The 15,352-nt window shown below is 37.1% G+C and overlaps 1 protein-coding gene across 1 annotated transcript; it reads left to right on the forward strand.

Moving 5' to 3' along the window:
• The first annotated feature begins 9,552 nt into the window (after positions 1-9,552).
• LOC141816291 (uncharacterized) lies at positions 9,553-10,299 on the forward strand. The gene is made up of 2 exons (XM_074704100.1): positions 9,553-9,720; positions 9,817-10,299. The coding sequence occupies exons 1-2, from the start codon at positions 9,553-9,555 to the stop codon at positions 10,297-10,299; spliced, it is 651 nt and encodes a 216-aa protein (XP_074560201.1).
• Positions 10,300-15,352: the final 5,053 nt, after the last annotated feature.

Below are 15,352 nucleotides of genomic sequence, written 5' to 3' on the forward strand. Positions count from 1 at the left end.
TACAGGTTAGACGGACCAACCCACGGGTTTGTCAAAAAATAAAAAAAATATTAAAATTTTTAAATTTGGATTGTAGTTTAAACGGGTCAAGTTGAAATTTTTAAGTTTGGATTGTGATTTAGATAGATCAAGTCCATTAATTCATTAAATTTTCTCCTTTATTTTTAAATTTTAAATACAAAAATAAATTTTCTCAAGCTATGGGCCAACCCACATGGATCACGGACCTAGGCGAGTCAACCTACCAAACTTACCTTAAAATAGGTTGATAAAATTTTAACCTAACCCGCTTAAATTGTTCGGCGGGGTGGACTAATCCGATAGGTGTAACCCAAATTGACGGCTATATTTCGAGCATTTACTTAATTTATCATCAACATTAATCACTAGTCTAGATCAACTTGGACCAATTTTCTTAGATTATGATCATTTCTTTTGGTGACTCTTTTATTAGGGCTTCATCAATCAACTTCTCATTGCTCTCCTAAATAGAACCATTTTATTTGTATGTAAATCGACTTAGTCGACTACTTAGTTAACTTAACCACCAATCAACTAAATGACTCCTTAAATTGATCGATATATTAACTTTGACTAATCTAATTGCTAAGTCGGCCTAAGTTGAAAATGTTGAGTTCCTTAGGGAAATTAAACACAAAGCATAGTGAAAATGGAAACTATCTATGCGAATTCAATTAATTGTTTGTTTAGAATTTACCTCTTGATGCATAAAATCTTTGTAAATATGACGAGTCAAGTCGATCTAAACACGATCAATGTGTTCGCACCTCTATGATATCCACATGAGCACAGTCATCCTCCGTCTTACTAGCACAATTGGAATATCACACGTAATTCACGCCATAGTATTAACTACTATATATAAAATTGAAATCGAATCCTAACTTTTAGAATTACACAATCTTATGAGATGAGATTATGTTGGAAAACTACTCAACCTCCAAGTCTTATCCAATAAGATCTTTCACCTTTTGATGCATATCCAATAATCATAAAACCATGGGCTTCATTGATATGGGCTTGTTAGAATAACTCAAACACATATTAGATTAACCCATTAATCCAATAAGCTTGAGATCCAATTAAATCTAATAAGTTTAAGATCTAATAATCTAACAAGTTTAACATCTAAAACTTAGACCCACTTTATTTTAGTCATACTAAAATAAAATAAGCTCCAAAATCAATACGCTCTTTGTGTGTGACCCTATAGGTTCTCGTAACGTTGACAGTGACTCTAAAATCTATTTTAAAGACACAAGCAATCGTGACATCTAACAATACATTATGGCTACCCAAGTGATGAGAGTGTCATAGATTCGACCTAATTTGTGTATGACTATTTTATTGTATAATATAGTTCTTTTATCCATGATATGTTTAGATTGATTTATGAGGCATAAAATGTGTTATCCTCTCATCAATCTATGTGTTTCCTGATTTCTAAGTACACTTAACCAAATAAGCTCAATATCTCATATTGACTTATTTGAGCATGACTATGTATTTTAGTAGTCCTATAATTAAAGGGCTCACAGACATTACTTCCGTTATATGGAGGGGATAAATTCCATTTACATCACTTATATCTCTCTACATAACTTACCATAAATCTAGTGAATGGCTTTGTAATCGACCTTGTTAGAGGTAACATTTGTTGATGCTAACGTACACAACTCTTTATATAGGAAATCGCAGTGACTTCAGGTCAGAGGATTGCTTATACCAACAGTCACTATTAGAATGTTTATGATACTCATATAACAATCTATGAGAATGTTTATGACACTCATATAACAATTCATGAAATATTCTCATGGTAGGTCATCCAATACATATTTTCTAATATATTCTCATGTGTTAACTTGATATCTCATATCCTTAACTTGTGAGATTAAGTCATCAATTAATATACATACTAGTCTCAATGTATTAATATTGTTCTTGTATATTAATACTTGACTAAGAATAATTAAAAGTAATATTTTATATATCTATAGACTCTCACAATCAATTTAAATAAGATGTCCTATAGAACAAAACCTATCACTCTATGACATTATTACATTTATAAATTTGCACGGATAAAATATAATAAACACAAATATGATACAAATATCATATTGTCTTTTAAAATATGATATAAAGTCTCAAATTAATTATCTCATGATTGGCTCTTAGGGCTTACATTAACAGAAAACTATCCTTGTCCGATCGAGTACATTTTCTCTCAATGTAGTTCACCATATATTTGTCTTTGCCACAAGGTAATCTTCTATCATGCATCTCGTCTCTTGAATGCACCCGAACTCTCAAATCGCTCCTATGTCATTCTGATGCTCTGTTTACGTAGTGCACCTCCCAAACACACTCTAATGCTCATACAATTGTTATCACCATAAAGTCATCTCCTGTAAAACTTTTCATTTCTCTGATGCACTCGATCTCTTGAATTGCTCCTCATGTCATCCTTCACACTCCACTTCTAAAGTTCATCTTGTTGGCATAAGCTTGAAATCAAAATAAGAAGATACCTAATTAAGAGAGTATATTTTAGGAGATATCTAAATATACATGTTTCTATATTTTAGGAGTTATCTAAGGATAGAATTCCATCTTAGAAGATAATTAGGATTTATTGTTTTCTTATAAATAGAGGAGATATCAATGTGTAAAAGAGAGAGAGAAATTGAGAGCTTAAGTTTTAAGGATTTTCTTAAGCAATAAAAGAGGAAAACTTGAATTGCTCTTTCGATAATTGGTATCAGAGCGATTCGGAAGGGGTCGTGATTCGTTTTCTGTTAAGAGCAAGTTGACAGAGGGAAGATAGACATGGCTACCAATGACGAGAAGAAGCCTTCGGTGTCGAAGCCGAAGGAAGGAGGAGGGTCTTCATCGATTAAATGCCCTATGCTTAACTCTACAAATTATACGGTATGGGCCATAAGGATGAAAATTCTTCTCAAGGTTTACAAAGGGAGAGGCTTTCGATAAGTTCAGGAGCTTTAAAGTGAAAGTTGAGCAAGAAACAGGAGCTTTCATCAAAACTCTCAGAACTGATAGAGGTGGCGAGTTCACCTCTCGTGAGTTTCAAAGTTTCTGCGAAGAATCCGGAATCAGTAGGCACCTAACTGCGCCTTACTCCCCTCAACAAAACGGAGTCGTTGAGAGGAGAAACAGAACATTGATGGGAATGACGCGAAGTCTTATGAAGCATATGAAGATTCCGAGTTTTCTATGGGGAGAAGCTGTAAGACACGCCACATACCTCATTAATCGAACGTCCACCAGAACTCTTGTCGACCAAACGCCATATGAAGCACTGAAAAAGAAGAAACCGTGTGTTCAGCACATTAGGGTGTTCGGTTGCATTGGGTATGCCAAAATAGATACTCCGCAGCTTAAGAAATTAGAGGATCGCTCAAGGGTGTTAGTGCATCTCGGAATTGAACCAGAAACAAAAGCTTACAGACTCTTCGATCCGACAAGCGGAAAGATTGTGGTAAGCCGCAATGTTGAATTCAATGAAGACTCAAGCTGGGAATGGAATGCATCTGAGGAAGAAAGTCAGGGTGACTCAGGAAGTTTCAAGCTCAGGCTTGGGGATGTTGAAAACAGAGGCATTGAAGGAACAGGTGAAGAAGACGAGATTGTCGAAAGTAACAACAATGGACATCAAAGTAATGAAGAAACCAGTGAGAATGAGGAAGAATCTGAAACTTTGTACCAACCAGATGCACCAAGGCGATCACAGAGGGTGAGCAGAAGGCCAGGGTATTTAGATGATTATCTGATGTTGGAAGATTATGAGCGTCTTTTGTGGGCGAGCAATGATGAACCATGGAGCTTCGAAGAAGCAAAATCAGAAAAGGTATGGATAGAGGCGTGCAAGGATGAACTTAGATCGATCGAAAGAAACAAAACTTGGAACCTGGTTGATCTACCAAGTGGGGCGAAATCAATTGGTGTGAAGTGGATATTCAAGGTCAAACGGAACTCAGATGGCAGTGTCAACAAGTATAAAGCAAGACTTGTGGCAAAGGGCTATGTGCAAGAGCATGGTGTTGATTTTGACGAGGTGTTTGCTCCAGTTACGCGCATTGAAACCGTCAGGCTGCTTATAGGCTTGGCAGCTGCAGAAGGTTGGGAAGTGCATCACTTAGACGTAAAGACGGCGTTTCTTCACGGTGATTTGAAGGAAGTTGTTTACGTTAGTCAACCCGAGGGATTCACTGTTCTGGGAAGTGAAAGTAAGGTGTACAGGTTGAACAAAGCTCTCTACGGATTGAGACAGGCACCGCGAGCTTGGAATGAAAAGCTTAATCAAGTACTGGGCGAGATGAACTTTCAGAAATGCTCAAAGGAACCCTCCGTGTACCGAAGGGAAGAGAAGGCTGGTCTTCTACTGGTGGCGGTCTACGTGGATGACCTCTTCATCACAGGACCAAACCTCGCTGTCATAATTGAGTTCAAAAGGAACATGTCCTCAAGGTTCGAGATGAGTGATCTCGGCATTCTGACTTACTATCTAGGAATTGAAGTATGTCAGCGCGAAAGAGGAATCACTCTTAAACAGGAAGCTTATGCTAAGAAGATTTTAAGTGAAGCTGGAATGGGCGAGTGTAATTCAAGTCATATTCCTATGGACCCGGGATTGAAGATTTCTAAGGCAAAACAGGACAGAAGTATCAATGAAACTGAGTATAGGAGAAACATTGGATGTCTGAGGTATTTGCTTCATACGAGACCCGATCTTGCCTACAGTGTAGGGGTGTTAAGTAGGTACATGCAAGAGCCTAAAGAATCCCATGGAGCTGCACTAAAACAGGTACTGAGGTACATTCAGGGAACTGTCTCATACGGACTTGTTTTTGCTCGCTCAAGCAAAATTGTACTGGTAGGGTATTCAGACAGTAGTCATAATGTTGACATGGATGATGGAAAAAGCACCACCGGTCATATTTTCTACCTCAATGATTCGCCAATCACATGGTGTTCCAAGAAGCAGGAGACTGTCGCGCTATCCTCGTGTGAAGCTGAATTTATGGCAGCTACAGAAGCGGCTAAACAAGCAATCTGGCTGCAAGAGCTGCTCGGTGAAATCGTTGGGAAATCAAGTGAAAAGGTGGTGATAAGGGTTGACAATAAATCTGCAATTGCTCTTACGAGGAATCCGGTGTTTCATGGTCGCAGCAAGCATATACATACTCGCTATCATTTTATTCGTGAATGTGTTGACAATGAGCAAGTGGAGGTTCAGCATGTTCCAGGTGAAAAACAGAAGGCCGACATCTTGACCAAAGCACTCGGCAGGATCAAGTTCAAGGAGATGCGAGAGCTCATTGGGATTCAAGATGTGTCAAGAGTAGATTTCAAGCTTAAGGGGGAGATTGTTGGCATAAGCTTGAAATCAAAATAAGAAGATACCTAATTAAGAGAGTATATTTTAGGAGATATCTAAATATACATGTTTCTATATTTTAGGAGTTATCTAAGGATAGAATTCCATCTTAGAAGATAATTAGGATTTATTGTTTTCTTATAAATAGAGGAGATATCAATGTGTAAAAGAGAGAGAGAAATTGAGAGCTTAAGTTTTAAGGATTTTCTTAAGCAATAAAAGAGGAAAACTTGAATTGCTCTTTCGATACATCTCTGAAGCATAGTTGCACTCTGATGTTCGTCATCCTATGATCCCTTGGATATTCTCCTTCTTCAATTTTCATAGAACTCGAGCCATCAAGTAACTAAGAACTTTGGTTGCACCAAGTTATCTCTATGTGTGTGTGCCCACCTAGTCCTATATAAGAGTGCAAACGAATTGAGTTGGCTTGTGAGCTTTTTAAGACAATTCAAAATATTTAATTCATATTCAAAATTATTGAATTTGAACTAAACTCAAACATATTTGATAATTTTTTGAATCAAATTCAAACCCATGATATTTGTTCAATTGTTCATGAGCCACATTCTCAATATTTTATTTAATATTTTTATTATATTATACAACAACTCAAATTAAATTCAAATTTGAATCATTTTGAGTTAAAGTTTGATTCTACTCAAATCAAGATTTGAGCAACTCGAATCAAACTCGAACTGAGTTTGAGTCAAAATTATTTGTATTTTTAAACTTTGAATTGAATTTGAATATCACATGTTGTGACTAATTCTTCTTAGTCCACCTAGCTATCCTCCATGTGGGTTCTATCCGATAATGCTTCTTGCACGATAACACAGTTAAGAGGAGCCAACAATTCCTTCGATGCTTAAGTCAGTAGATTGTTAAGAAGCGAGACTTAAAATGTATTAGAATGCGTATCTTCATCCCTACCTTTTGTCCCTATTTATCTTGCAACTCCATCTCATTTGTTACAATCATCCACTCCATCCATTGATTGCCCACACAACCATAACTATCTACACTTACATTCATTGCCCATGTAATTAGTCACGTCGTCCTTCCATTAATTGCCTATACAATCATAATGACCCACACCTCCATTGATTGCCCATGTAACTATTCATATCGTCCTTCCATTAACTACCTATATAATCCTTCCATTAACTTCCCACATCATTCTTCTATTAACTGCCCATGTAACCATAACTGTCCTCTCGTGGCTCCATAATCGTTCTTCATGTTGTTACCACTCACGTATTGGAGTGAAATTATCCAAGCATCCGTCCAATAATAAAGGGTGTGTTAGGGATGTTCTTGAGGGAGAATGTTCCTAAAGGGCGCACAATGAGAATGTGCGACAGGGATGTTCCCGGATGAGGTATTCTCGGATTGCATTCCCAAAAGATGTAAGGATGCACAACACGGATGTTCCTAAAGGATGTAAGGGTGCACAACGATGATGTTTTTTCAGATGAAGATGTTTCCGATCCAAAAGATGTATGGATGCACATCAGGGATGTCCTAAAGGATGTAAGGATGAGCGACGAGGATATTTCTGGATGGGGATGTTCCTAAAGGATGTAAGAATGTGCGGTGAGGATATTTCCAGATGGGGATGTTTTCAAAAAGATGTGAAAATGTTTCCGAATAAGGATCTTCCCAAAGAACACATGATGGAGATGTACGATGGGGCTGGCCGGCCTTAGAGATCACTTCCGATAACCCTAGCTAACTTGGCACCTCTCTTGAGGGAGGGAGAGGTGATCCCTAGTATCATTGCACACATTTATCAAACTCAGCTTTAACACGAATATCAATATTTTTATACTATTTAGTCCCAATAACTTCAATTTAATACATTTATCTTGGCTATAATTCTTCGCACATATTTATTGGTTTCATAATAATCAACCTTTATTCAACTTTTACTTAACTTTTATATGTTTATATCCATGGACCATGCCAATATGTGAACTCATACCCTCATCCAATTTAGTTGAACCAAATCAATGAATGTTATAGCCTCCTCACTTGAATATTTTAAATTTTAGATATTAATTTTTTATTCAATTTAAAAATTAATTTAAAATGAAATAATCTACAATGCCCCTAATGGATCGATTGATTATGAAAATCAATTTCCAACTTATATTATAATTTTAAATACAAACTTGAAATTTGAAATAATCATATATGAAAATTCCAAATGCTCAATATAATTAGCACATAATACATGTTATATTAAAGACAACATATCATATACTAAGGTTCAATTTATTCATATACTAGAGTTAAGTTGATCGTGTCGAAAGCATCAAATATTAAATTTGATAACTCCTATTTTTTTGTCTCTATTGAAATTCAAATTTTGATCCTCTTATTTGATCTCTTAAGTATTTTGTTTCTGCACCATAGTCGTGGGGGCATTGACAACTCCTACTTGATTGACATAATACAAATGATCCAATTGGTACTCATCTTTGAAAATTATATAAAGCCCTTTCTATAGTTAATTTACTGATAATTTTCCTCAATAGAACTAGTTTTTAAGCTTTCCTATTAAGAAAATAAAGAGAATAAATTGTACTCTAAATTTGAGTATATTTCAAATAACAAAGGTAGAATACCCTGTGTAAAAAAACTAACTTGTTCAAAACAAAATAAAACAGTGTGCTTTAATAGTTCTCACTATTCATTCAAGGAACCAGATTTTTTCTTTCTTTCATTTCCCAACATTCATTTTATCATCTCTGATTGAATTGATGATTTATAATGATACAATGGTCTGACACAATAACATTTCAGGTTGAGAAAGAAAAAATATGAACAAAAAGAAACCATTCTGTTGTTCTGATAACATAGATGGATAAGCTGTGGTATTGAACATTAGCACACAACAACAATTGGAGATCTCTGTTCAAGTAACATATATGGTTAAGACCATTAGTATATGTTTTTGGGCAGCATCATTGTTCAACTTTCTTATGGTTATGAACTAGGCTTATGTGCTTCGGCAACAACTTGACAGTCAAGTAGTAAAATAAAATTTACCTTTGATCACATGAAGAATGTAATAAGCCAGAAGGCTAAGCACCTTGGTCAACTTTGAATCCTGTGTAACTACCATCTTTGCCAACTTTGGTGTCATCTCTGCCAAGTCGGGTTCACCTAGGCCAAACTGATCCCACTTGCACCTCATATGAGTACCACACAACTCAAACCTCCTTCATTCAAAGTCGGTGTGTGTACTGTGTTCATCCCTTTTGAGTTTTGAGCAGACTCTTATATCTACTTTGAATTCACTCAGAACATGCATAATTCTCACATAAAAGTGTAGCATTTGATCAACTAATCAATTATGTCAAAACTCAGCTGTTAGACAATGATCTATGTTATATTCATAACATTGTTAATATACCTCTCAAATGATTGCTAACTACATTTTATTTATTTGCAGAAACATTGATTAGTCCATTTCATTAGCCGATAAATTGATGCAAGTATCAACTCCATCTTTTGAAATCTTTGCAGTCAAGTGTTCTAAATTTGGCGTGGTGTCACTTCAAAGTTAGCTTCAAGTTAAAATTAACTTGAAAACTACAGACACTTAGTCACACAAACTACTACTGGGAAAACAAACACATGTACAGAAAGACACACAAAATTAGCAGAACATTCTGACTGAGGCATTTTATATATGCAAGATTTGGGATAGAAAAATGTCTTTGCTACTTTCTTTTTTTCAAATGAAAGAAATAAACACGACATCCTACAAAGTGATTAGCAATACTGATGCATGGATCAGGGGAAAAAACTGTAACTATATGAATGAATTATGACCCCTGAGGCTTGCCTTTGGACCATTTTTATAGAATGTAATGACAACCTCTAACTGATTTTTAAGATCCTTCAACGTTTAAAGATTAATGTTTAACATGTTTCATATGCTTAATCTTTACCCAAAGGATTTCTACCCTTGACTCAATGGTTTAGGTTGCCAGGCCTCTATCATGCACGTCCATATCCCACTCAATTCCATACAGCGGCACAGAATAAATGAAAGAGAAAACAGACTCTATGCACAATTGATTCATTGATTTGTTTTCTTGGCATAATTGTTCAGCAGCATGGTTCCTGTTCACCAGGGCAAGTCCAAGCTCTCTGAACATCCCAATTCGCTTCCGAAGCTCATAAGGAATGTCTGCGCTCAGTGTCATGGCTCCTGCCTCAGATCCCCCTCCACCTTGAGCTCCTCCGTCGATGAGATTTTCGACAGCGATCTCAGTCACAAAGAGGTACCGTGTGGCTGTGTGTTGATATATGCATTTATACTGTAAACGCAGTCCAATTGACGATATGTTCTTCAATTAAACTGAATCTTGGACGCGCAGTTGATCATGCTGGAGTTACAAGCAAGAGCAATAAGGGCAAAGTGGAGAAAGCCCCAGGAGCTGTTCACAGGGAGGCTCACTTGGGGCGTGTCGCCAACAACAGGAAGAGTTCGCGTTGCGAGCCCGCTAAGGGACATAGACGACGTTGCAGAAGACCGGCAAGGCAATCATGAGGAAGACAAGGAGGAGGAGGAGATCGGTAGTGAAGCATTTTTCTCAGTGAAGAGCAGCTTCTCCTGCTGCTCCGCGGAATTAGGATCATCATTCTGTACTGAGCTGAAGGATTACGAGAACTGGGGAAGGAAGCTGCCGTCAATATGGGAAGAGTTTAGGGGTTGCCAAGGGTGGCCTTTTGGGCTATACCGCAGAACCATGGTGCTGCTGCCGCCATTGCCCGACTCTCCTTCAGATTCTTGGACGTGGCACAAGAAGAACCTGCAGACCACTAAGACCACTGCTACCGCTGTGCGTACAGTGAATTGATGACCCTTTGGAAAGCAATAAGATAGGAACAAGAGTGTTTTGGGACTGTGGCGTGGTGAGGTTTTATCGATCGAATATAGTTACGTTGGGACAAGAAAGGAATAATAACTCTTATATGGGCAGCAGTGCTTATATATATGTTTTTATACGAAATTAGTACTGTGATTCCATGGTGTGATTTGTCATTAAGTCTTGTTCTCCTGGATCATTTCTAAATATATCAAAGCATTGATATAGCAGAAACTTCCTAGGTGAATTGAACCAAGATTCGAATGCATATAGAGATCAGAACTCAAGGTCAAAGCCGAAAAGAGGTCGACACGAGATGTCAAATGCATGCAGATACTAGAGTTTGAAGTCGGACTCAAGCTCGAGAAGAGACCGGCACGAGATGTCGAAGGCATGCTAAAATCAGAGCTCGAGGTTGAACTCGAGGCCGAAAAGAAATCGGCATGAGATGTTGAATGCATGTTGAGTATAACCGTTAATTTGGGTTAGGTCCGCCGGATTGGCCCGCCCCGCCCCGCCAAGTAATTTAGACGTATTTGATTGAAATTTTATCAACCCATTTTAAAATGGGTTTAGATGGGTTGGCCAACCTAGGCCCGTGACCCGCGTGGGTTGGCCCGCGGCGGGCTTGAGTTGGCCCGCGAGTTGAGAAAGTTTATTTATTTATTTTAAATTTTAAAATTAAAGTAAAAAACTCAATGAATTAGTGGATTTGATTCACTTAAATTACAATTCAAGTTAATCAATTTAAATTATAATTCAAATTTAAAATTTTTAATATTTTTTTATTTTTTAACAGGCCCGTGGGTTGGCCCGCCTAACTTGCGGCCCGTCTTGAGTTGAGTCGGATTGACAATTTCTTAACCCGCCAAGTTGGTGGGTTTGACTCGCCCCGCTCCGCCATATGATGAGCCCGCCATGGGTTGGCCCGCTCCGCCGTGAGTTGGCCCATTTGACAGTTCTAATGTTGAGATCAGAACTCGAGGTCGGACTCAAGACCGAAAAGAGATCGGCACGAGATGTCGAATGCATGTCGATACCAAAACTCGAGGTCAGACTTGAGGCCGAGAAGAGGTTGGCATGAGATGTTGGGTTTGGAGGTCGGAACTTAAAGTCAGGAACCTGAAGTATTAAGTTTCATTTTTGACCTGTGTTAAAAAACCATGATTGTTATATTTATCCGACTATCCTCTCTGTGTTTCTCTACACCTCTCATTCCTTATTTCAAGGCCACGTAGCAATCTTGGGCTATTGCATGACGAGCACTTGATCACTTAGAGACTCTACCGTATCATATAAATAGATTGATAAATATTCTGTAATTTAGACTCTAATAACAGATAAGAAAAAATAAGAGATATAAAGGGAAGAATGATAACTAAGTGAATATTATTTTGCTAGAACTGATGTAAAGTACTTACATTTAGGTCTCACCTAATTAGGATGGTCTAAATTAAATGAGATCCCTATTTGATATTTGCTCGTCAAAACCTCTTAAATCATGAACAATTTTCTTATACATGGCATTGATACTTGCTATTTGCTTTCCTCTCAACATGGAGAATGAGTTCAATTTTGTTCATATAAATATAGTAAATCCCTTTGTGCGAGCTTCGCCTTCAATGCGTATGGCTATGAATTTCTCCCATAGCTCTTTGGCAATTGTGTAGTTTCCAAATCTTGTTCATCTTGGATAAGGCTTATTCTAGTGTTAATTTAGCTTTTGCGTAAACACCACCTTGTCATTTGATTTCTTCGTCAACTTTGGATAAAGATAATGTATCACTATAAAAAAATCACAAATTAAGGATGATTTTGCAATTAATTTTATAAATAAATTTGTCATAAAAACTTTTGCAACGAAGAAATTCTCGTTGCTATTAAATCATCATAAGTTTTGAAAAATTAAAATTTCATCGTGATATTTCATCACAAAAATATTATTCGTCGCCAATTGACGACAAAATCAGAAATCGTCACAAATTGGCGACGAATCAAATTTGTCTCCAATCTACGTTCATCGCCAATCGGCGATGAATTTTGCAATCGTTATCAATTGACGACGAATTTGAAATTTTATCGTCAATTAACGATGCACAATAGCTTACGATGTGTTTGCGACGAAAGTGTTTTCTGTAAATCTATACCTGTTGTAGCGAGAAAATCCCGACTTGGAATTCCTAGTGTCGATCAGAAGAGCAGTCACCAATGGAAAAGCTCCTCAAATTCTACAAATTAAATCCTCGATTTGGTGTTCTTCCTCTTCTTCGGCAGTGTTCCTCTCTTCCCTTCATCAATGCTTCGCTTGGACGCACAACTGGTATGATCGCACACTCTTTCTTAGGGCTTTCCTCTCCCTTTAATAGGGAAAGGCCGCATCCTCCACGAAGTGCAGAACGTGCACTCCGTGGCGTGCGTGGTGGGTGGTTATAATAACTGCCAACATCTCCCACTCGTCCAAATGAAACCACAAAAGCAAATGGTCACATAGACCATTAAGAGGTATTTAGCCACGTAGACTAAATATAACCGAAATGCACAGTCGCATAGACTGCAAGAATAATCAATTCATACATAGGAAAATAGTTCGTATGACAGCAAGTACATTGAACATTCATTGCTAAGAAAGTTATTACACCTTATATAGCTGCTCATAGAGCGATTGATGCTAAAAAAGTTATTATACCTAACTTAGTCGCTCCTCAAATGGTATATAACCATTTTCTGAATGATACACAGTCATTTATCTGATGGCTCATAACCATCATCCAGGTGACACACAGCCGTTCTCCAGTGATACATAAATCACTCTTCTGGTGGTACATAATTATTTTTCTAGACTCATTATATCTTGCTATTTGCTCAGATTAAATAATATTTATTTACATCAATATGAACATCTCTAATCTCTCAATTTGACTATCATGTCAAGAGCATGTTTCATATCTACAATATTTACAATCATTTTTATACATAACAGAAATGGGTCGATCAGTGAATATTCTCAAAGTGATGTAAATATATTTAACCTTCCTTTTTAGCTTGAATCCATTCATTTTAATTAGTCGCTTTCCTAGTTATGTTCCATAGACCGAATCATCCATAGTCATAGGTTTACATGCTAAAATAGTAGACCCTGATTAAAATTTTAAGTAAACAGCTAAATAGTCACTTAAGACAAATGCTGAGATCTACATATAATCTCATAAGGCTCACAAAATAGAGAAGCAGAGATCCATTCTCCTACTACCCTTATTGTTGTCTTAGCACATGTGGTATGAATCACATGCTACGATGTTATTTTTCTTTACAAAAAAATGCATGTTTATCTCAAATCAACATCGTACAGATTTTGATCAAGACATTTTCAATGTTTAATCCTGAATCCAACACATGAATTCTTATCTGGCTACAAACAGGTTTAGTAAATGGTGGGATCATTTACTTCGATCATCAAACTTTAAATGATCTCATCTTGATTCACTTATCAAGGCGACCCCAGCTTATAGTAATGTAACAATTTTACAGCCACATAAGCCAACAGCTGCATAAGCTGAACTATAAGCACCGATCTTACCTCTATTCATACATAACAAATAGAGACGATTGTCCATGTGAGAGGACCAATCACTACTTGTCAACATGCTCACCGAGATCTTTTCACAACAATGTAACCTTTCACATACACTGAATAGATTATGACATTTCACGCAATTAAATTACAATATCTCATTATCAATTAAAATATTATTACATTCTACGAAGTCTCATAGACTTTACATGCTCATTGAATGACTCTTTAGTCATTGGCTTAATAAAAGGATCTGCAAGCATAACTCTTGTAAGTGTAGGATCGAGTGCACGTGAGAGGGGGTGAATCACGTGCTTTTTTTTAAAAAACTTCATTTATTTAAAAAATTAGAGTTAGAACTTTGTGCTTTGAAAAGCGTGCAGCGGAAAACAAATACGAAGCGTACGAAAGACACAAGTAATTTTACTTCGTTCGGAGCCGTCGACGACTCCTACTCGAAGGCCCAGGTCCCTTGGACCTTTCCTGTGGGCAATTCACTATAATCCTCGACCGGCAAAAATCTCCGATTGAGAGATTCGAATACAAAGAGTTTGGAAGTGTGACAACCCCACACTTCCAAAAATTAAGTGCAAAAAAATAAATATCTTAGTTACCCAATAGTAGAACAATCTGAGCGAATTCGGATTTTGGGGATGATCTTCCGGCAGAAATTGGAGGTGCTCGTGTCGAAGCTCGGGCTGCCGCAGAAGAAGGACGTTGGTTCAAAGTTGTAAGATTCATGCACTGAACAAGGCTTTATATAGAAACTGTTGAGTTTATCCAGATCTGCAAATGTTTAAAAAAACGCAAAACTTGATCTACGCATTGCAGTTTATCTTATCCAGAATTAAAAGATAATTTAAATAATATTTATTTTATTCTCTTTAAATATTTATTATAGATAGAAATAATTTTATCATTTAATAAAATTACATATTAACAAAATAAATAATAATGAAGATTAATTTTGTTTTACATGCAAAATTAATTTTATCCATATACCAAATAAATCATATAAAATAGAGTTAGTATAATGATAAAATATATTAAAAATAGAATATTTAAAATTAATTAGATCCTGTTACTCCAGACCAGGATCTAACCAGGACTCAACTCAGATCACCCAAGTGGGTCTAAGTTGGACCGCGCCTAAAGTCCAAAATTGGACTCGTCCTCACTGGTTCGCTCCTCCAGTGACTTACCTCACTTACCTCGTGCAGCTCTACTTGACTTCTTAACCCACCAGGACTTCCTGCCAAGGCTCAACCACCTTGGTCTTTTCTGCCAAGTCTCAACCAACTTGGTCTTCGGCCAGTTGTCAGGCTCAGCGGACCCAACTGGACTTCCTGCCAGGGCTCAACCACCCTGGACTTCAGCCTGGTGTCTGGTTCTAAGTCTTTTGACCCTGCACACTTAGTAAAGAGGTTAAACCCACAACAAACTTAACTTTAACTTATTTGTCATTCATTAAAA

The sequence above is a fragment of the Curcuma longa genome, chromosome 2 (genome assembly GCF_044706935.1).
Source record: "Curcuma longa cultivar G26 ecotype Majalengka, Jawa Barat chromosome 2, ITB_CL_G26_1.1, whole genome shotgun sequence".
Taxonomy (NCBI): Eukaryota; Viridiplantae; Streptophyta; class Magnoliopsida; order Zingiberales; family Zingiberaceae; genus Curcuma; species Curcuma longa.

Coding starts and splice junctions, on each gene's coding strand:
- LOC141816291 (XM_074704100.1), top strand. CDS start 9,553: ATGGTTCCTGTTCACCAGGGCAAGTCCAAGCTCTCTGAACATCCCAAT. Junction 9,721..9,816: donor GCGATCTCAGTCACAAAGAG/GTACCGTGTGGC, acceptor TTGGACGCGCAG/TTGATCATGCTGGAGTTACA.